Below are 22,332 nucleotides of genomic sequence, written 5' to 3'. Positions count from 1 at the left end.
AAATGCAGAGCAGCCTCTGCTGCTATTGTTTCAGGGGACGTGAGTACTCCTGATCCCTGTGGCCTGGCAGTTAAGAATCTCCTGGGCTAGATGGAGCTGTGTGGGGGGACGGAGGGGGACACGGAGAGCGTGGATGTTGCTTGGTGACTGGCATGACCCTGGGTCTCTGCGATCATGCGTGTGTTTTGACTCCGTGGGGAATTTGTGATGGAAAAGCAAATTGGCTTCACTCCTTCTCACGTTCTCCTGTTTTCCCACAGGGAGTGGGGCCGGCCAGCAGAAACAGCGGGCTGCATAACATCACCTTCAGATATGACAGTAAGTGAACGGCTTGACCGCCGAAGAATGGAGCCCTTTCAGTGATCTAAAGCTTCCACAGTCGTGCTTAATCAGGGACACTGCAGGTCCTGGAGTTGAGGGATTTTCTGAACCTGCTCAGGTTTGTCCACAGAGCTAAAGCACCGCAGTCTCAGTTAAGCAACCCCAAGTATTTCGGAGCTCGAACAGGTCAGTTGTCCTCTAAAGTGTTGAGAGAAGCTGTGTGTGGAGATCTCCCCTGATTTCCTCAGGACATAGCCATATCCTTAAGAAAAACGCAGATGCCTGTAGGGCCCAGCAGGGGAACAGTGAGCGCAGGTACCAGGTGCAGGAGTGGTAGGGACTGTGGTAAACTGGGTCGCCTGCGTCTGGTCTTAGAGGAGCACTGGCTCCTCCATTCCAGATCGGTGTGGTCTTGAGGGATGTCCCCTGAGCACAGCCGCATGTGATTTCCAAGAAGAGTGGGAAATTTGCTTTTTTTTTTTCAGTATGGACATTTAACATTTTAAAAAAATACCAGCATTTATTTAAAAATTTTCACAAACACAGAGTGGGCCGAGTGAATCAGTCTCAGATTGGCACAGGGGTCTCCAACTGGCCATCTTTGACTTAGGCCTGGGTTCTCACCTTGTTCCCCACCTATCAGCTGTGAACTATGGCAGGTGACTCCACTTTGGCAAGCCTCAGTTTTCTCATCATGTGAAATAAAGATTAACTTCTTCCTCAGTGTCATTTTGACACTTAAATGAGGTAATGTTTATAACTGCTCATCTCAGGAGCTAGCCTTCCGTGTGCACTCAGTAATTGATATCTATTAATATTAGAAGTCATTCCAACTGGAATTAGAATCCAAGTACCTTTTTGGCCCTTTCTCTCAAGGAAGTGTGACTTTTTCTGGCTGAATTGTTTTCTAAGGGCAGGTGGGCGTGCTTTTTCTGATTAAGCATGTAGAGCCCGCCTTAGCATCTGCTTTTGTGCCCTAGGAGGTAATTATAAAGAATTATGAGCATTTTAGCCTTATGAGCCATAAGTTATAAGTAAAAATGTTGACAAGAAGGAGCTTGATTCATATGTAGTGACTTGACATTCGATTCATCTCTTGGAGAGTTATGAGTAAGGGCTGTAGGTCACATTGAGGCCTCTGGAATAATCACTGCTAAAGCAGGGTTTTTGAGGTCATGTATGCAATCTAACAATTTTAAGATGCAAATATGGATGTCAAGTTCATGCCCGCAGTTGCTGACGTGGGTACTGTAAGTTAACTGATGAGAACTTACATGGGAAACTCAGACATTTCACGTTCATGATGTGTACATGTTCTGGGTAAATGCTATGCTGCTAATGAAAGACTTGCAAGTCCATGAGACTTAATTCAGCTAAGTAAAGACATGTGTAAGGGATCTTTCTTTAGGTTAGAAAGTTAATTTCTAATATATGTTCTTGGTCCTGGTAGATCTTGTATTACATTCAAGAGTTCAAAATTTTCCGGTCAGCTGCAAACAAGTATTTGCATCTCTAATTTAATATGGGGTTTTGTGAAAGAGGATCCTTACCTATAAAACTTAAAAGTACCTTATTGTTTTCTTCATGGGACTAGATATTTGGCCCACGTGCCAATGCCTGTCCCTTGGTCATTATTTTCTTTGTAAGTCTTCAGCATTTAGTTAGAATTTAATTCACAACTCGACTCCTGAGACATCTGAAGCTAGGTTGCATTTTGGCCAAATGTCATTTGGGCATAATTTTTTTGTAATCGGAATCCAAAACGTTAGAGTTGCTAATAATTGGATCCAGGCTGTGCAAAAAACCTAGTCATTGTTTTCCATTAAAAAAGATAATTTCTTTCTCCCACTAGGAAGTTCCTGTTATTGCTCTATTGACTGGTTACTAGTTTGTTTGAAATAGCTAAGAACCAATCACCAAGTTTTCAACAAAAGTATTAAACTACAAATATCTTACGTTTCTATTCCTTTGCCATTTAACGTTACAAAGAAAGAAAATGTCTTGCCTTTACGTCAAAATCAGCTTTTACAGATCCCCTTGCCTCCTTTCACGTTGCATTTCTCGTTTCTTCGTCATGCTCTGAGTGGGGTAATGCCTGAGTAGGTTGTAATACATTGTCTTAATTTGTAGACTTTATATTTGTATAATTGTATTTACAGAAACCCAGAGAGTGCTGATTTTGGCATTAGGAATGAACAAAGGGAAAAAAATCATGATTTACTCTTGTTCATGCATCTTTTCCTAAAGCTGTTTGAGTCAAAGGTTTCTTTCATTATAGACCTCAATAAATGAAAATGTTTGTACTTTACTCATCTGGGGGGATCTTGTCTTTTTTTATTCTGGGAAGCTGGTCTCAGCTAGGATTTTTGCAGGCTGAATAGTTCTGATTCAGAACTTATTTTTTAGTCATATGCTTTGTGCTGGGGATAGAATAGCAAGAGCCCTGCGTGAGCTATCCGAGGTGGCTTTCTGGGCTGGTCACTGGTGGCATTGCAAGCCACCCAGCCGATCACTCTAGCTGCAGTTTCCTTGTTTGTTCAATGTGGGTATTAAAACGGATGTTTCAACATTTTTTTCCTATTCTAAAGTTCTCTTCTATACCCAGTGAACACATGTTGAACACTTTGAGAGTGAATTGTCATCAGAAGTAGAATTTGGTTTTATTAATTATTAACATCTTTTCAAAAGAAGAAATACTGAAATGTCGAGGTGGCTGTTTTTGAAGAAGATGGAGTTTAGAGAAGGGAGTATGCCTTCTGTAGGAGTTAGGCAGAAAAGCAGGACACAAAGCTGAGTGAAGGGTGGAGTTTCAGAGAGGAGGCGGGTGCATTTTAGCGCATGTGTGTTGTCCTCTAATAAGAAATTTAAAAAGAAGGAATATTGTGTGCATGTCAAAAGGCTTGCAAGCATATCCGTTAGATGTTAGCAGTTACTTCTGTGTGGTGGGAGGTTATGGATGACTTCTCCATTTTTTAAATATTCTGTTGTGATTTTCAAATATCTAGTGAATATTTTTAGTCATAAAAATGGGAAATGTGTGGTATAGTTTACGGGGAGCAGGGGGACAGGCATGCAGCAGACTCACTAGGCTTCTTAGAAAATGCCTCTGAATGCTTCACCCCCAAAACACCCTGACTTCAGAGGGGTAATGAGTAGTTTTGGAATCCGATGGAAGGCCTTTTGCATCATATACTAAAGAAAGTTTTCAAGTTCAATTACTGAAAAGAAATCAAGATAAAGCAGCGTAAGAATGACAAGTTAGTGTCTGTGATTCTCCATGCACAAGTGGCGGGAACAGCCTGCAGCCATCCTGGGAGGTCTCCCCACTGGGTCTGGCTGGAAGCTTCTGGCAGCTCTTTAGGATCCTTTTTAGACTTTGAAAGTGTACTTAGCAATACCAGGTGGCACAGCTGCTGCCTTGGCAGGTGGCAGTGAGTCATGTCCTCAGACAAAATCAAAGAATCGGTGGTTTTCGTCTTTACGTGGGACTGTTTGGATTTGGGGGGTGTTGTGGGTGTCTTTGATGAGGTGGTGTTCGGGAACAAAGGTTTTACCTTTGACACGCCAGTTAACATTGAAGGTGCTTTGCTTATCACGAAATCAGTTAGTCCCTTTGGCAGGTCCTAATTGGATTCTTTAACAGTCTGGCTGTGAATCACTACCCTACGAATTCACATCCTCCTATGAGTTCCTTTTTCCTATGAGTTCCTTTTTCCCAGTCACCTCGCCCTCGCCCTCGCCCTCGAGGTTTCTTCTGAAAATGAACAAACCCCATATTACTTAGCCATTGTTTTGCTTCAGATCACTCTTTAATGCTAAAAACTGATTGAACTGATGTAAATTATTATTGATTTAGGTAAAATGTCAGAGTAGTAAAAAGTGAATGCCTGATACACACACAAACTCCAGACTTTACCTAATCCTCCGACCACTGTCCCAGAATTTAACTCAAGGGGAGGGGGTGGTGTTATAAATAAACCCCACTGCAGCATCTTACAGTTTTCCAAACAGCCAACCTTTGATGTCATCTGTGGGCTTTAAGGCACACGTCTTTTTAAAAAATAATTTCAGGCATATATATAGTTTAAATTAATTAATTAATTGATCTTTGGCTGTGTTGAGTCTTCATTGCTGCGTGCGGGCTTTCTCTAGTTGCGGCGAACGGGGGCTGCTCTTTGTTGTGGTGCGTGGGCTTCTCCTTGCGTTGGCTTCTCTTGTTGCGGAGCAAGGGCTTTAGGCACGCGGGCTTCAGTAGTTGTGGCACGTGGACTCAGTAGTTGTGGCGCACGGGCTTAGGTGCTCCGTGTCCTGTGGGATCTTCCTGGACCAGAGATCGAACCCGTGTCCCCCGCATTGGCAGGCGGATTCTTAACCACTGCGCCACCAGGGAAGTCCCTAGGCACACGTCTTTAGACAGAATAGATTTGGCTAACTCCGAACATGCCCTGCGTAATTTGAGAAGATGAACATGGAGAGAATAAATAAATGCTTAAATATAACTCTTCTCCTACCATATGACCCAGCAATCCCACTACTGGGCATATACCCTGAGAAAACCATAATTCAAAAAGGGTCATGTACCAAAATGTTCATTGCAGCTCTGTTTACGATAGCCCGGAGATGGAGACAACCTAAGTGCCCATCATCGGATGAATGGATAAAGAAGATGTGGCACATATATACAATGGAATATTACTCAGCCATAAAAAGAAACGAAATTGAGCTATTTGTAATGAGGTGGATAGACCTAGAGTCTGTCATACAGAGTGAAGTAAGTCAGAAAGAGAAAGACAAATACCGTATGCTAACACATATATATGGAATTTAAGAAAAAAAAATGTCATGAAGAACCTAAGGGTAAAACAGGAATAAAGACACCTACTGGAGAACGGACTTGAGGATATGGGGAGGGGGAAGGGTGAGTTGTGACAAAGTGAGAGAGAGGCATGGACATATATACACTACCAAACGTAAGGTAGATAGCTAGTGGGAAGCAGCCGCATAGCACAGGGAGATCAGCTCGGTGCTTTGTGACCGCCTGGAGGGGTGGGATAGGGAGGGTGGGAGGGAGGGAGAGGCAAGAGGGAAGAGATATGGGAACATATGTATATGTATAACTGATTCACTTTGTTATAAAGCAGAAACTAACACACCATTGTAAAGCAATTATATCCCAATAAAGAGGTTAAAAAAAATATATATATATATAACTGTTCTCATTCTCCCAACTCTCTAGACTGCACCACTTACTTGAATCCAGTGGGGAAGCACATCATCGCCGATGCCCAGAACATCACCATCAGTCAGTATGCTTGCCACGATCAAGTGGCAGTCACCATTCTTTGGTCCCCAGGAGCCCTCGGTAAGTGGTCAAAATGGAGTCCACCATGGTGACTGGTGCCCAGTGCAGGGGTCCCAAGCGTGGTGGCCTCCGGGGCCAGGTGGGTCTTGACATGAGCAGAGCTTAGGTGTGCCTCGGCACAGACACACTTGCTACTTGGTTGTATACGCTTACTGCACATGCATGCAGCTTCATGTTGTGCCCATGACTTGTCTTTTGTTCCCTTGGCTGTTACTGAGAGAGATGTGGGTTTGTAAAATAATAGTGTGAGAGTGATAAATGGCACTGAGGCCTTGGCCTATGTGCCTCAGCAGGTGTTGGGGGGACAGGTGACCTGTCCAAGGATATAATGGCTTCAGTATCCAGCATCAGTGATCTCTGTGGCCACAAGGAGATGTGTGGGCCCAGCATTGGCACATTGTGTGTGTTTTCAGGAAAACTCCAGTTTTCATGAGAAACCATGAAATCAACACTTTTTAAATGTTGGCAATGAATTGAAGTTTTATTTAAATTGTGTGGGCTGAAAAAAGCAAACTAAAACAAACCCACAGAAAAGAGCAAACCCACGTTATCTGGCCAGATCCAGGTTAGGGCTCCGTCTGCTTGTCCTCTTTAATGAACTGATGACACACAGGAGAGGATGCAGTGGTTGAGTATGGAACCTGGGGAGGGCCCATTTGTTCAAATGGGCCTGGGTTTGAACCCAGAATCTACCTTTGAAAAGAAGCATTTAAATCTGGCTGAGCCCCAGCTTCCCCATCTGTAAAGTGTACATGACTGCCTCTTGGTTTGTTGTAAGACTTAGAGACAAAGAGTGGATATATGTATAACTGATTCACTTTGCTCTACAGCAGAAACTAACACAACATTGTAAATCAACTATAATCCAATAAAAGTTAAAAGAAAAAAACCAAAAACAAATATTGAGGGTGGAAATGTAAAATGGCACAACCACTTTGGAAAACGTTTTTGTATTTTCCTGAACAGTTAAACATGCATTACCACATGATCCAGCCATTTGACTACTATTTATCCAGGAGAAAGGAAAGCATATGTCCATACAAAGACTTGTACACAAACGTTCATAGCAGCTTTGTTTTTAATTGTCCAAACCTGGAAACAACGTGAATGTCCATCAGCACATGGACCGATACACAAACTGGTACATTCATACAGTGGAACACTACCCAGCAATGAAAAGGAATGGAATAGTGATATACCTAACAACATGGATGAATTTCAAAGTAATTTTTCTGAGTGAAATCAGCAAGACCAAAAAGTGCATGCTGAGTGATGACACATTCAATAAAATACAAACAAAGCTTTAGTGGCAAAAAGCAGGTTGGTGATTGCCTGGGAACAGGGGTGGGAGGGCCTCTGTAGAGGCATGAGGACACATTCAATAAAATACAAACAAAGCTTTAGTGGCAAAAAGCAGGTTGGTGATTGCCTGGGAACAGGGGTGGGAGGGCCTCTGTAGAGGCATGAGGAAGACTTGGGAGGTGATAGATAAGTTCATTATCTTGATTGTGATGACAGTTTCATGGATGTACATATATGTCAAAGTGTATGAAATTGTTCTCTGTAATATGAAGTTAATTGTATGCCAACTATGCTGCAATAAACCTGTTAAGAGTAAAAAAAAAAAAAAGAACAAAGAAAGAAAAAAGAAAAAGAATTAGAGACACATATGGTACATTTCTAAAGAGAGCTCTTAAAAAACAGTGGCTGAAAAAAAAATAAAAAATAAAAATAAAAATAAAAAAATAAAAAACAGTGGCTGTTTTTATCATCATCAGAACCTGGTCCTCAGGTCTGCTCCTTGGACGTTGCCACCGAATCTTAGAATTAAAAAAAAAAATCTGGGGCTTCCCTGGTGGTGCAGTGGTTAGGTGTCCGCCTGCCGATGCAGGGGACACGGGTTCGTGCCCCGGTCCAGGAGGATCCCGCATGCTGTGGAGCGGCTTGGCCCGTGAGCCATGGCCGCTGAGCCTGTGCGTCCGGAGCCTGTGCTCCGCAAGCGGAGAGGCCACAGCACTGAGAGGCCCGCGTATCGCAAAAAAAAAAAACCAAAAAAAAAATCTGACCAAGGGAAAAGTAAAATAAATTCTGAATTTCTTAATCTGAATGAGATAAATCTCAGAGGAACCAGATTCAGTACAGAGACAGGGAGGATGGATCAGACCTGTGGGCCTGACTCACTAATCCATGTAAATACTGCTGGGTCTGAACCCAATGGGTTTTCCAAAAAGAACATTACCTTAACATTTAAAAAGAAAAATATCCTCTGTGGATAAGAGAGAAATAGTCATTCCAACATAAAGCTAAACGGTTAAGGGGTTGGCCTGACACATTGCAGGCTCCCTCTTTAGAATGAAAGTAAGAGATGTGAGGAAAACGGAGATGTGGAACAGTGAAGGCAGAAAGATGTGCTTTGTCTGCATGATGGTTTGTGGGTGGGAATGGCTGGACAGGTTCTATCAGTTTCTATGAGGTTCTAACAAGGAGACTCCTTGGGAGACAGAAAAGCATATGGGTTAAGAGCACTCTGGGTTTGATCCCATCTCTGCCATTTGATCCCTCTGTGACCCTGGGCAAGTCATTTAGTGTTTATATACCTCGGTTTCCTCATCTATAAAGTGGGGACAATAATACCTTCCTCCTGTGGTTGTGAGGATTTTATGAGTTAAATGATGAGGAGTAAGTAAGTTCCTTTATGGGAAACTGCTGTATAAAATTGCTAAACATTATATAACTACAAGATGTTAACAGTATTGTGATACAGGTGTTACTATGATATAAGATTTACATTTACTGCCTCTACTTCCACTCCCATACTTGGTATAGTGGTTTTCTAGGCAGGTCTTTTAAAGATAAGAACTAGAATCATCCACTCCCACCCCAGCAGATGTGTTTTTATGTAATTGTGAGATGTACAGTCTTATAATCATATTAATCACCTGGCTTTTGTTAAACAGTTCTGGGGCCATTGAATGAATCAAATCTTAGTATAAATAATAAGGATTTGTTCAAAAATCTTTGTGGGGAAGGGGGGATCTCAAAAGACAAGTTCCTGTGAGAGCTACTAAATAGTTGCTGATCAAAAACCTTAGATCTTGTCAGCATGTGTGAATCTCGGACTGTGGATCAGCCAGCACTCAGCCCCGCAGGAAGCTTTGTACTTGAAATAATACAACATGGCAGGGTCCGTACTTGCGCACTCTGTCCTCTGACCCCCTAAATGGCGAAGCTCTAATTGTAGCTCCTTTGCCTTTCCCACCATAAAATATGTGCTCTTCATTAAATAATTACAGGATTGCAGAACCTATTCGAAGGAGAAAAAGATTTCCCTGGCCTTTGCCATTGATAATTTTCCCACCTGGTTAATTGCATCCTGTGTAATTATTCTTGCCCTGGGAGGGGAAGGGTTGAAAATGTCTCCTTGTCTAGTGTTCCGAAAGAATGCGAAATCGATATCTCACCAATTGAGGCCGGCTTCGGGGAGCTCCAGCTGCAGTTGGACCACTCCAGTCTCCATGGGATACGAAGCCCCAGTACCGGCTCTCGTGGCCATCAGAGCTTAATCCTTTTGAAAGCAGCTAGTTGGACGTGCAGCAGGGGAAGCTCAGGTGGCGGGAGGCTGGGCCGGTGCCTTTCAGCGGCGCTGTGGGCGTCTCGGGGCCTCCGAGGGCTGTATGAAGAGCACACACTGGGCAGCTCTTGGGTGTCGGCCTTTCAGGCATGATTAGAGCAAGAACCGCTTTGTAACTCACATAGGCATTCTCCTAAGCTATTTAATCTCAAGCCTAGGAACCCCTTGTGTGCAGACACACACTTTGTTGGGAATTTTCTCCGTTGCTCAGTGAAACATGCAAGCAAATATAGGACTAAAACGGAAAGTATTTGAAACATGGTTTGGAGGGAGTCCCCGGTCAGCATTGGGAATGATCATCAGCTGAATACACCTTGTTTAATGACCTAGAAATTATATATTCCACTGCAGACTTTTATGATCAATTGTGACTTGAGTCTAAATATATGAACCCTCATGTCATAGAGGCAATGGGCGTTTGTGCACTGGCTGGCTGGATGAGAGATTTATTAATTAGTAATGGTGGGAAAGAGCAAATCACCTGGCCTGTACCAGAGGAATGCAGGGTATTTATTTTTCCTTTCTGTACACTCAGATATTCCGACTAGAGTTAGAATTCCTTTAACTCTGTTGTGTAGGTGGAGAGGATGGTAATCTTGGAGGGAGGAAAGTGCGTTCAGAAGTAATTAGGTCCACTTTTAATAAAAGCATTCTGCTTTGCTTAGGCATCGAATTCCTAAAAGGATTTCGGGTAGTACTGGAGGAGCTGAAGTCAGAGGGAAGACAGTGCCAACAACTGATTCTAAAGGACCCGAAGCAGCTCAACAGTAGCTTCAAACGAGCTGTAAGTCACACGCGGGGAATGTGCTCCTGAAGACACACTATTGTTCTGGGGGCTGAATGGTCCATTGAAAGCCTGTGAAACTGGAGGAGAAGGGGCTGTGGGGTCCACCCCACCTGCCAAGGTGGGCGATCCTGCTCTGCACTCCCAGAAACCCTCCAGCACCTCTTGGTGGTAAACAAACACACCTCTCAGGTTACACGCTGGAGCAGCAGTCCTGGAAGGTGGCTTTGAGCCCTCAGGAGTGGAGGTAGGCTCCTCCCCACCAACTTTGTGCCACAGCTTCATTGCCGAAGAACAGACAGCGGTGCCCATCTTCCTTTTCAGTTAGGGGTCCAAACCTAAACTTGGTCCAGAAAGGAAACTTTCTGGACTTCCTCCTTCCCCCCCCGCAACACGTCCCCCAGCCCTAGAACTGTGTCTGTGTGACCGTCAGGGCAGACCGGAGCTCTTGCATGTAGGTGGAGGGGTGGGTGATTTCTCCGTGACATCACATGTATTTTTGTTCCCTTTTAGGGAGTGGAATCTCAGCCTTTCCTGAATATGAAATTTGAAACAGATTACTTTGTAAAGATTGTCCCTTTTCCTTCCATTAAAAATGAAAGCAATTATCACCCTTTCTTCTTCAGAACCCGCAGTGAGTATGGTCTTCCCTGCCTGTTTCCCGTGGGGAGACATTTCTCCGGCTTTTAATGACTTTTCGACAGAGATGTGTTCAAGAGCACATGAAATACTAGTATGAAACTAGCATGGGGAAGAGAAAAAGCATTCAGAAAAGCAACTTTTAGAATTAAGATTTGGCCCAGGCAGTGTGCATCTAACCAGAGACACCCATTCCTGGCTTGTTCTGGAGTAGACATGGTGGTTGATTTTTTTGAAGGTGCTGTAAGGCAGCCATGTATTAAAATACTTTGATTAAAAAAAAAACCGGAATACAAAATATAAGTTGAGTTCAAGGTAAAGGGTAGAGCATGAAATGATTCTATCGTGTACCTGTCATCAGGAGGGTGGCCTCTGTGAGTGATTGCCTGTCATTTTCAGGATTAGATTAAGAAAATTAGGCAGTATCCCTGAGGTTACCTCGTTCTAGAAAGTTTATTTATTTAACATCTATGTTAAATAAATGCTTTCCAAATATTAATGCTCTGTTGTAAATATTTTCCAAATATTAATGCAGTTTACCTCCATGACAACCCTCCAAAGAACTTAATCTTACCGTCCCCACTTATTAGATGTGGAATCACACATAGAGAGGTTAAAGGGCCTGTTGGGAGCTGGGATTTGAACCCCAAGGAGCCTGACTCTGGAGTACACACTCTCAAGCCAACCATGCTGGATTCCCTTCTCTGTCGGGCTCTCCCTTTCCATCTGTTCTGCACACAGTGTGGTGTGCCTTTCATCGGCCTGAATTGCTGATGAATTTGGTGCCCTGGCATTCTGGACCCCAGTGTTTCCCTCTTGCTTTCTTGGTCCGTCTTTCCAGGCCTTGGATGGTTGTCCAATCCGACACCCCCTCCTATGTGGCCTGCTTGCCGTCCTCATCCCTCTGTGATGTTTTTGTTCTCAACGCCAGCCTACATCCGTGCTTCCCTTTGCAGAATTCTTACTCTGGTGGTTTCCTTCTTTTCTTTTCTTTTTTTTTAAACTGTGGTTGTTTTCTATGCAGCAAAGTCATTTCATAACAGTTGATTTCATTTTCTTAATTAAAATAAGATTCCATAGGGCAGAGACCATGTACGTTGTACAGCATCTTTCGATGCCTTACACATAACAACCAGATAGAGGATTCAAAGAACGTGTTTATGGAAAGCTTGCTTAAATCAAAACTCGCCTACTTTAAGATTTAATTTTCCTCATTGGAATCAATGTCTATTTTGGGGTGAGGCAGGTGGTGCATTTATCACCATTTCAGTGCATTGTGACCTTGATGCTGCCTTTGATTTTCTTGGCATTGTAAGATCATTTTCCAGAGGGTTCTCCCTGGGTTAGCAACATGGCATATAGTGCCTCTCTTGTGTTTTTATCACATTTAAATCCTATTTCAAAGCTACTGCCTTTGCTGCCTGGTTTTCAGTACTGTTGCTACTACTTAGTAGATGCTTGGATGTCATTTTTAGATTCCATCAAAAAGATTCCTTCAAAAGTTAGAGTGCTATAGCTAAGGTTAAAATAACCTCAAGATAAATTATCAGGATCACTCTAAAGTTCTCTTGTGCCTAAACAGTTTACAGTGGGGCAGGGGATGGCATCATTTCTGTCTACAGCTAAAACAGAGTCCCCATGGGGCAGAAGCATGAATATAGGTCTTGCTGCCTTTGGCTGTGGCCTTTAAGAAGCTTTTAAAATCTGGCTGACTTTAGTATTGTTTCCATTTATGTGGCATAAAGTGAACTGCATTAATACTTTTATATTGTACAATTCAAATTTTCATAAGATACAACTGGGCTCTACTGAAAATCATTGCTGAGTTGATGCAGTTGATGCATTTTACATTCTTTCCAGCAATACCCAGTGCCATATATTTATATTGTATTGAATTGTTGGATGAGGAAAATGTCAAACTGTGCTAAAACTAAAAATATGCATCTTTCTTAATAGCCTGTGACCTGCTATTGCAGCCGGACAACCTGGCCTGTAAACCCTGTAAGTATAGCTGTCCTTGTCTGTCAAGTCTCTAGTGGTGTCGGGGCAGCCTCAGGATGCTCACTCTGGTCCTTCCTCCTCCCAGTCTGGAAGCCTCGGAACCTCAACATCACCCAGCACGGTTCAGACATGCAGGTGTCCTTCGACCACGCACCCCACGCCTTTGGCTTCCGTTTCTTCTATCTTCATTATAAGCTCAAGCATGAAGGACCCTTCAAGCGAAAGACCTGTAAACAGGTGAGCTGCTAGTTGTACATAAAGGAATACTCTGTGTTTTAAAATGACCCCTGGGGCCCTGGAATTTGGATGGTTCACTGTGAACATTAGGCTTTGTGGATTCTGAGCAGTTGGTAGACACTCCAGAATGTTATCACTGGGTGCGTCTCAGGGCCATCCCGAGTCATCCCTCACTCCCTAGTTATCTCTACCGTAGCTGTCCCAGTGGAGATGTAGCAGATAAAGTATTACCAAGGAACTGAAACAATGAAGTAGTTGTGGTCTATTCTGTATTTTAATTTTTAATATTTATTTATTTGGCTGTGCCAGGTCTTAGTTTTAGCATGCAGGATCTAGTTCCCTGACCAGGGATCGAACCCGGGCCCCCTGCACTGGGAGCGTGGAGTCTTAGCCGCTGCACCATCAGGGAAGTCCCTGTTCTTCCATATTTTAAGCATGAATCAGGTGCTCACTGTGTGCCAGTTACCAAGCTTTGTGGTCATTGAATCCTTACAGCTCAATGGAACAAAGGCTGCTGTTATCCCCACTTTAGAGCTGGGGAACCTGTGGCCCAGGGAGGTCACCTGGACTGCTGCTGAAGGCCTCACAGTTAGTAAGTGAAAAAAAACACATCTAGGAGACAAGCCACTAGCATGTCAGTGGCTAGTGATTTTACACAGAGGCCAAGGTGAAGTAGAAATTCAGTAACCAAGTTCTTAAACTAGAGGTGGTCGGGGGTGTGGGAAATGTTTCGTGGAAGTTCACAAGACTGCTAGATTATCCCATGAGAGCACCAAGAGAGGTTTTTGGTCATAGTGGCAGAAGTAGATGTGCTCCTGTGTGTCGAGTTCTGTTTTCCTGCTGGCTGTCACCTCTGTCACTGACCTTCCGCTCAAGTTAAAATTATAGCAAATAAAATATGCACAAACATGGAAGTGTAGTTTCTTTCCCCATCCTTTTATTAAGTAAAAGGTATCCTAATTGGTTTCTTTGTCTTCAAATAAAAAATTGCTGCTCAGGGCACCACCAGCCAAGCATAGAATATGACAGGGGTCCCAGGCTCTCCTGGGCCTTTTATCAAAATGAAGTTCAGATACCCTGGCAGATAAGCACAGTTGCTTTCTGTTCCAACTGACATCTTCTGAAAACATGACTGAAACTGGTGGCAAGGCTCCTTCAGTTCTAGGACAGAAGAGAGGGGTCCCGATGACCTTTATCTAAGAAGAAAGTTTTAAAGTGTTATTTGTTTCTTTGCAGGAGCAAAATACAGAGACAACCAGCTGCCTCCTTCAAAATGTATCTCCTGGGGATTATATAATTGAGGTACGTACAACTCAAGAAAGCCCTATTATTTTTATTCTTTTTAAATTTTATTGAAGTATAGTTGATTTACAATATTGTGTTAATTTTTGTTGTACAGCAAAGTGACTCAGTTATAAATATATATATTCTTTTTTTTTTAATTAAAAAAATTTTTTTGGCTATGCTGCATGGCGTATGGGATCTTAGTTCCCTGACCAGGGATTGAACCCATGCCCCCTGCAGTGGAAGCATGGAGCCCCAAACACTGGACCGCCAGGGAATTCCCTATATATTCTTATTTACTTACTTATTTATTTATTTATTTATTTACTTACTTACTTATTGGCTGAGTTGGGTCTTAGTTGCGGCACGTGGGATCTTTCATTGTGGCATGTGAGCGTCTCTCATGGGCTCCAGAGCGCAGGCTCCAAAGCGCGTGGGCCCTGTAGTTGCGGCACGCGGGCTCTCTAGTTGAGGTGTGCAGGCTCAGAAGTTGTGGGCTTAGTTGCCCCGCGGCATGTGGGATCTTAGTTCCCCGACCAGGGATTGAACTGTCATCCCCTGCCTTGGAAGATGGAGTCTTAACCACTGGACCACCAGGGAAGTCCCTATATTCTTTTTCATATTCTTTTCCATTACGGTTTATCACAGGATATTGAATGTAGTTCCCTGTGCTATATAGTAAGACCTTGTTGTTTATCCATCCTATATATATTAGTATTGGTTGGTATATATAGAGATGAATCTGACTCTTAATATCTAATCTCAGCTTGAAAATGATCACAGGCCGCAGCAGCTCTCCTCTCCCTCGCCCCACTGCCCACAGATGGAAGAATGAATGAAATCTGTTGAGATGCTATCACTTAAAAAAAGTAATACAGCATCCTCTGTTTTGCAGCTGGTGGATGACACTAATATGACAAGAAAAGTGATGCATTATGCCTTAAAACCAGGTAAGATTTTGTTTGTTTGTTGGAAATGCTGCCTCTGGACTACAGAGTGGACCAAGGTATTCGATGCTTTCTGTACTTCATGGTTTACAAAAAGAAAACACTTGAGCTCCTCATTCTTAAATGATGTTCCATCAAATCTGACTTTCCTTCCACCCTAATGTTGACGCCCAGATCAAAGCCAGGGTGTTGTGTGTGTTGCTGGGACCAGATAAATAGTCAATTGTCCTCAGAAGAAAAGTGGTGGGAGGGGAGATTTCCCTAGGCAAATTCTCACTCAAAGGTATTTATTGTCTCAGCGGACTCTAACTACTGAATTGTCTTCTACAGTCTTTTAAAATGAATACTTTTATAATCACCAAATCGGTACTAGAGAAAAGTGGTCAAGGAGTCTTAGAACCTGTTATGTGGCTTATGTTTAAAAATGAAAAAAAATTGTTTCTCTTTGAACCTGTTATACTGCTTAAGTCTAAAAGCCTTCCCTTTGAAATTTCCCAGTGTATTCCCAATGGGCTGGGCCCATCAGAGCTGTTGCCATCACTGTGCCGCTGGTTGTCATATCGGCATTTGCGACGCTGTTCACGGTGATGTGCCGCAAGAAGCAGCAAGGTATATCTTTGTGTGGTGTGTTCTTCCTATATTGGCAGGTCTAGGGCCAACAGAGGGAGACTGGCAGCACTTGGTCCCTCCAGGCAGGCGACTGGGAAGCCACACAGCTCCTGTAGTGAGTTCCCTGGCTGCTGTAGTTCCCAGAATTAAAAAATTTGACTTTTAACCTCAGGAGCCACTAAAAGGACAGGCATACTTCTCTTCTCAAACTCAGGATGGTAAATTCGCGAGCATAAAGGAAGACTAAAGGTGTGAGTAAGGGAAGAGGTAGGGCTTTATCACTTATAGAAGTCTGACGTCGGGAGAGAAGCTTCTGGGGAACTTAGAAATATATCTTAATCTGAGTGGCGGTTACACAGGTGTATTCTTAGATAAAAGTTATTGAGATGTACTCTTAAGATTTATGGACTTTACCTTTGTAATTTGTACAAAAAAAAAACCCCTTCAATGAAAGTTTTTTTGTTTTAAAGAAGGTCACCTCTGCTGATGCTTAATGATGTAGTAGGTGCACTCAGTTGCAAGAGGGTGGGGTGGTGCTGCAGTGCTCTTGGCTTGCCTGAGGTCAGTTTCAGGTGAAGAAAAAATTTTGTCCATTTTTGCCTCCACTGCAGAAACTAGCTGTCCCATTCCCAGAGGTGACCCAAGGGGCTGGTGGAATTAGGGAGCTGGGAGTGCTCTAGGTGACATGGTGACTGTTGTTTCTTGAAGACAGCATTAGGTCCCAAGTCGTAGGGAACAGGACAGAGCTTTGCTCGTGGGAGCCAACCCTATCTTCTTTTCCACTTTAGAAAATATATATTCACATTTAGATGAAGAGAGTTCTGAGTCCTCCACGTACATCACGGCACTTCCCAGGGAGAGGCTCCGGCCACGGCCCAAGGTCTTCCTCTGCTATTCCAGTAAAGATGGCCAGAATCACATGAACGTCGTCCAGTGTTTTGCCTACTTCCTCCAGGACTTCTGTGGCTGTGAGGTGAGGAATCTAAAGTCTTTTTTTCTGGGCGGGACATGTGCTAAATGCCTAGCTTCCAAACTAGGGTCAGCCTTGCACTCTTCTTTCAGCCTGGCCTACCCATCACCAGCACTAAATGTTTGCTGACACTTAGTTCTAACCCTGACATACTCCTGCTCAAAAGCCTTGAGTGGCACCCACCTGGCAGGAAGTGTTTTAAGCATTAAAAAGACCTCGGGGGAATGCGGGACAGGATGGTGGAGGAAATGGCAGCTGCCCTGGGAGCGTGCAATGGGGCCGGTGGGAGGAGGTCACTCAAGACATCCTGGAGAGCACTGGAGGGTCAAAGAGAGAATGGCAAGTAAAGAGGCGAGTTTAGACAGTTTTGGAGGGGGAGCTTGGCAAATAAGGGAAAACAATAATATGTTAAGTACTCAAATGGTTTCCTCTGGTTTCTTGCCTGTTCTCTTGAATTAAGCTGTTAATATGTAGCTTTTCTATAATGTCATAGTGTTCGTTTTAGAGTGAAGTTTGAAGCTCTCATGGAAGGCACACTGTTTCTTACAAATGCAAGAATTGTACAATAATTGTGTAATTGGAAGTTATTTGTGCTTTGAAACTGAGGACTGGTGGGTTTCTTAGACTCTCTCCACATGGTGAGGCTGTCCCCTAGTGTCAGTTAAGCATGTTTACAAGGCTGGCCGGGTTTCCTAATATATGAAGGTCTAGATGTTGGCAGATCAGCCTGTGTACTGAAAAACTGGTGCGGACCCGCAGGTGGCACACAGTCTTCAGATACTGACAACCCTTCTGCTCTGCTTTGTAAGTGACTAGCCTCGGCGGCGGGGGGAAGCCTTCCAATTATGAGTGTAATAGAAAATTTGGAAACTAGAAAAGGATGACAAATTTCAAAATGGATGGTAATCTTAACCTGGAGAATAGAGGAACCACAGTTAAAACTGCTGTATTTCCTTCTAGTCTTTTTCTGCATAGATGAACTCGTACATATAGATCTGCATTTTGGATGGATTGGAATTATTTTTTTCTGTCTCTTCACTCAGTAACTTTTTACACTCTTAGCAGTTCTCTGTAAACAGCAGTTTTAAACAGACTCTTGATCCATATTAATGATTCACCGTAATTGAGTTTTTTCTAATTGTTAAACATCTCATTATTTCAATTTTGCCCCATTCCAGTGGTGGATACCCGGAAATGGAATTGCTGGGTCAGACAGGAACATTTTTAAAGTGCTTAGTATATATTCCCAGTTAGCTTTCAGAATGCGTAGTGTTAGTGGGAATTAAGGAAAATGTAAGACAATTCAGGATTATTTTCAGCAGCTGGAGGGATGTTGGGGGCTTTCTTCCCTTGGTAACATTTTAGAGCAAAAGAGGAAGGCAAAGTCATCTCAGAGCCCCCTTCCACATAAGTGACTGTCATAGGCACTGAGAGTTAATTTCTGAACTACAGAAGGAAAGAGGCTGATATAATTGCCGAGACGTTTTCAGCAGAATCAGATGAAGATGGTCTGAGAAGGGGAAGCCCTCTGAGGGGCCACGCATACCTTGTGTTCTTTTCTTTGTCAGTGCCCCACCCCAGACTCCCTATGAGACCTCCCCTAGGGGTTAAAGGCCTTGTAGGGGTCTCGTAGGGATGTGGCCCTGTAGACTGCTGAGAAGTGGTGAGAGGTGCCGGTCACTCCAAGTGAGTGAACCAGAATGGCCATGTTACGGCAGCTCATCACCTTCCTCTCCATGCACTGATCACCTGGTAAACAGTAGGCTGACTCCAGGGCTGTGTGAGAGGCCAGGGAGGTCCTCTTTGTCAGTCACACTCTGTCATTGAGTCAGCCAGCAGCATGGGTGGGTGACTCTGGCATCCAGACCTGAACCCCATTTCCCAGCCCACTTTGAGATCCCTCACCCACACCTGTCTATCACCACCTTCCAGTTCTCTCTCCAGGATCTGCCCCCCATCCAGGCAGCCTCACTCATCAGATAGACCCACTCCCACTGCCTCTGTATTCCATGCTCCCTATCACACTCTAAGTCAGTTGAAGGCCCCACATGTAATATGTAACTTTGGTGGGTTGCTAGACGCTCTGTGCTTCTGTCTCTTTGTAGGGTGGGAGTGGTAAAGATCCCACATTATGCTAAAATGAGGGCATGATACAGAGGGCCTGTGTGTGACGGTCGCCCATGGAATGTTAGCTGTTCCTTGGAACTGGGCAACCCGAAGCCTGCATATAGCAGTGCTAGTAATGATTTGGGGCAGATGATGTGCCCTTCTTGTAACATTCCCATTCTTGTCACTCGACTCTCTAAGCTGTACAGGTGAGTGAGGTTCTCTGCTCCCTTTCCAGGTCGCTCTGGACTTGTGGGAAGACTTCAGCCTCTGCAGAGAAGGGCAGAGAGAATGGGTCATCCAGAAGATCCACGAGTCCCAGTTCATCATCGTGGTGTGTTCCAAAGGCATGAAATACTTCGTAGACAAGAACTACAAGCACAAAGGAGGCGCCCGAGGCTCGGGGAAAGGGGAGCTCTTCCTGGTGGCGGTGTCTACCATCGCTGAGAAGCTCCGCCAAGCCAAGCAGAGCTCATCCACGGCGCTCAGCAAGTTCATCGCCGTCTACTTCGATTATTCCTGCGAGGGAGACGTTCCCGGTGTCCTGGACCTGAGCACCAAGTACAAACTCATGGACCACCTTCCCCAGCTCTGCTCCCACCTGCATTCCCAGGACCTCAGCCCCCAGGAGCCGGGGCTGCAGCCCGGACGCATTAGCAGGAGGAACTACTTCCGGAGCAAATCGGGCCGCTCCCTATACGTCGCCATTTGCAACATGCACCAGTTTATCGACGAGGAGCCTGACTGGTTTGAGAAGCAGTTTGTTCCCTTCCATATCCCCCCACTCCGCTACCGGGAACCGGTTCTGAAGAAGTTTGACTCAGGCTTGGTTTTAAACGAAGTCCTGTGCAAGCCAGGGCCGGAGAGCGACTTCTGTCTCAAGGCCGAGGCCGCTGGCTCCGGGGCGCCGGCCGACCCGCACTCTGAGGGCTCGCAGTTCGCTCCGGACGAAGACGCGGAGGCTGGGCCCGTGCCGGGCGCCAGCGCGGTCTTGCGGCCCCTGCTGCACGCGGTGAAAGCTGCTGGCCCCTCGGACATGCCACGGGACTCGGGCATCTACGACTCGTCCGTGCCTTCGTCCGAATTGTCCCTGCCCCTGATGGAAGGGCTCTCCACGGACCAGACGGAGACGTCTTCGCTGACGGAGAGCCTGTCGTCCTCATCAGGCCTGGGTAAGGCGCGTGGAGCCGGGAGGGTCGGTGGGTCGGGTTCCTGATGCAGGCCACGGCCTTGCCCCATGAGTCCAAAATCCAGGAAAGCTTTTTGCTAATTTCGGTGCAAATTTATTCGGCAGCCCGATGGGAAGTAACAAAACTCCATGCATAGTCTCTGCTGATCCCAGGTAATGGGAATGTTCACGTGTGTGAGCTGCAGAAATACTGTTGATAAATTATGGTGAGCTGCCTGGTACCATCTTATGTAATATACAGTATGTTCATTATGTCGCCTTTCTAAACTGTGAAAACATCTGAATGCCGAAACACACTGGGCCCGGGACTTCCCTGGTGGTCTAGTGGTTAAGACTTCACCTTCCAATGCAGGGGGTGCTGGTTAGATCTCTGGTCAGGGAGCTAAGATCCCACATGCCTCGTGGCCAAGAAAACCAAAACATAAAACAGAAGCAATATTGTAACAAATTCAATAAAGACTTAAAAAAAAACCACTGTAAAACCAAACCAAACACATTGGTCCCCAAGGGTGTCAGATGAGGGTTTGTGGACCTGTATCTTTGTTGGGACTTGTGATGTTCACCACCCTCCACCTTCCCAAGTCTTTAAAACCACATGTATTGAACCTGGAGTTCACAGGGCACAGTATTCTCTCCATTCTAGCTCAGCGCAGGCTCCAGGTAGGAGGGCCTGCTTACCCAGGGAACCCTTACAGGATGCTGTCTGGAGCTACTCTTACTGTGCCTATGACTAGTTGGAGTCATGCACGCAAACCCTGGATCCTCAGCTAAGGGAACTAGAACCTGTTAGCAGGATGAGAATGCGCAGTCTTGAGCTGACTGGGATGCCTGCCTCACTTGTACAGCGTGAGTGGTTCAAACCCAGATCCAGCTTCGTTCTGGCCTGAGTGTCCAGCCCACTGAAGTGCAATGACGTGTGGTTCTGCCCTCTCTTCTTTTCTTAGGTGAGGAGGACCCTCCCGCCCTTCCTTCCAAGCTCCTCGCCTCTGGGGCATGCAAAGCAGAACCTGGTTGCTGCAGCTACACTGGTGAACTCCACACGGTCGCTCCTTTGTAACAAAACGAAGGGTCTAAGCATTGCCACTTTAGCTGCCGCCTCTCTCTGGTTCCCCAGCTCGTCTCTCTGGGTATGTGGCCCACTTGGAGCTGAGGTCTCTTACAAGGATATTCAGAATGAAATCCTGGCCAGTACTTGCTGTCCTTGCCTCTCTTCTCTACCAGGTATATTGGCAGTCTCCAGTTTTCTGAAACGATGTGGAGCTCTGAAAGGCATGTCCATTATGTCTGACAGCAGCTTGCCATGTTGGGGCAGACTGAATTAGAGCCAGTTCTGAGAGGTAGGGAGGAAACATGTAAAGAGAAACAGGAAAATACCCACACTGATTGTTCAGACTTAATTTATCTGTGCAAACTTTGCCTATTCACTACTGGCTACTTTGATTTGAAATGCTTTGTGGAAAAAGCACTTTTGATGCCACTACAGCCATGGAAATCAAGTGCCAGTCTCTCTGGAATCCATGTTGTTACAGATGATGTTCTTTTCCATTTTTGACGTGGAATTTATGGTACCATTTACAATGCCATGGGTGTTAAATAAGCTCTGAGTCAAAGGTCAAGAAGGTGACTGAATATTCAATCACCTTTCATAAAAATGAGTTTTTATGTATTAGCAGGTGGCATATCTGGCTGAGGAGGGAGCCGCAGGGCCAGGCTGACCATGTAGACCATTCTTTCTGAGATGGGTTGGTCAATGTGCAGAAGGCACCAGGGCCACATCTTGATCTGAATAGGCATCACGGAGGGGCCAGATCTCCCTGCGAGGTTTCCCGTGGTTATATTTACTGTGCTGAATCTCAGATGTTGGTGCCTGGAAGTTTATTTTTAAGAGACTGATACCCAACTGGGCTGTATTACTAGAAGTTGTAATTTTTGCTTTGGTTGGCCTCTGGTCTAAAGCTGTGTCCGGAATGTTAGGGATCAGAATCCACTGACATACGGCAGTAGGTGGAGGTGGTAGTCACTTAATCTGCTGAACTTGTTTTGACTAATGACAAACCTCTTTTCTTTTTTTTTTTTTTTTTTTTTTTTGCGGTACGCGGGCCTCTCAGTGTTGTGGCCTCTCCCGTTGCGGAGCACAGGCTCTGGACGCACAGGCTCAGCGGCCATGGCTCATGGGCCCAGCCGCTCCGCGGCATGTGGGATCTTCCCGGACCGGGGCATGAACCCTTGTCCCCTGCATCGGCAGGCGGACT

The 22,332-nt window shown here is 44.8% G+C and overlaps 1 protein-coding gene across 1 annotated transcript in view; it reads left to right on the top strand.

Annotated features, from left to right (window-relative positions):
• The window catches only part of IL17RD (interleukin 17 receptor D), a gene marked incomplete at its 3' end in the record, with an annotated part of 60,913 nt that extends 39,776 nt beyond the window's left edge, over positions 1–21,137 (top strand). The window contains exons 2-13 of the mRNA XM_082663668.1: positions 261–318; positions 5,558–5,683; positions 9,980–10,098; positions 10,612–10,732; positions 12,694–12,738; positions 12,824–12,975; positions 14,212–14,277; positions 15,155–15,209; positions 15,705–15,815; positions 16,604–16,788; positions 19,130–20,063; positions 21,025–21,137. Of these exons, the coding sequence (XP_082519794.1) occupies positions 261–318; positions 5,558–5,683; positions 9,980–10,098; positions 10,612–10,732; positions 12,694–12,738; positions 12,824–12,975; positions 14,212–14,277; positions 15,155–15,209; positions 15,705–15,815; positions 16,604–16,788; positions 19,130–20,063; positions 21,025–21,137 (2,085 nt within the window). The remainder of the gene's footprint in view (positions 1–260; positions 319–5,557; positions 5,684–9,979; positions 10,099–10,611; positions 10,733–12,693; positions 12,739–12,823; positions 12,976–14,211; positions 14,278–15,154; positions 15,210–15,704; positions 15,816–16,603; positions 16,789–19,129; positions 20,064–21,024) is intronic.
• Between the last annotated feature and the right edge of the window lie 1,195 nt (positions 21,138–22,332).

Source organism: Grampus griseus, assembly GCF_964374135.1.
Source record: "Grampus griseus genome assembly, chromosome: 10".
Lineage (NCBI taxonomy): Eukaryota > Metazoa > Chordata > Mammalia > Artiodactyla > Delphinidae > Grampus > Grampus griseus.
This window is presented reverse-complemented; position numbering and strand designations above follow the sequence as displayed.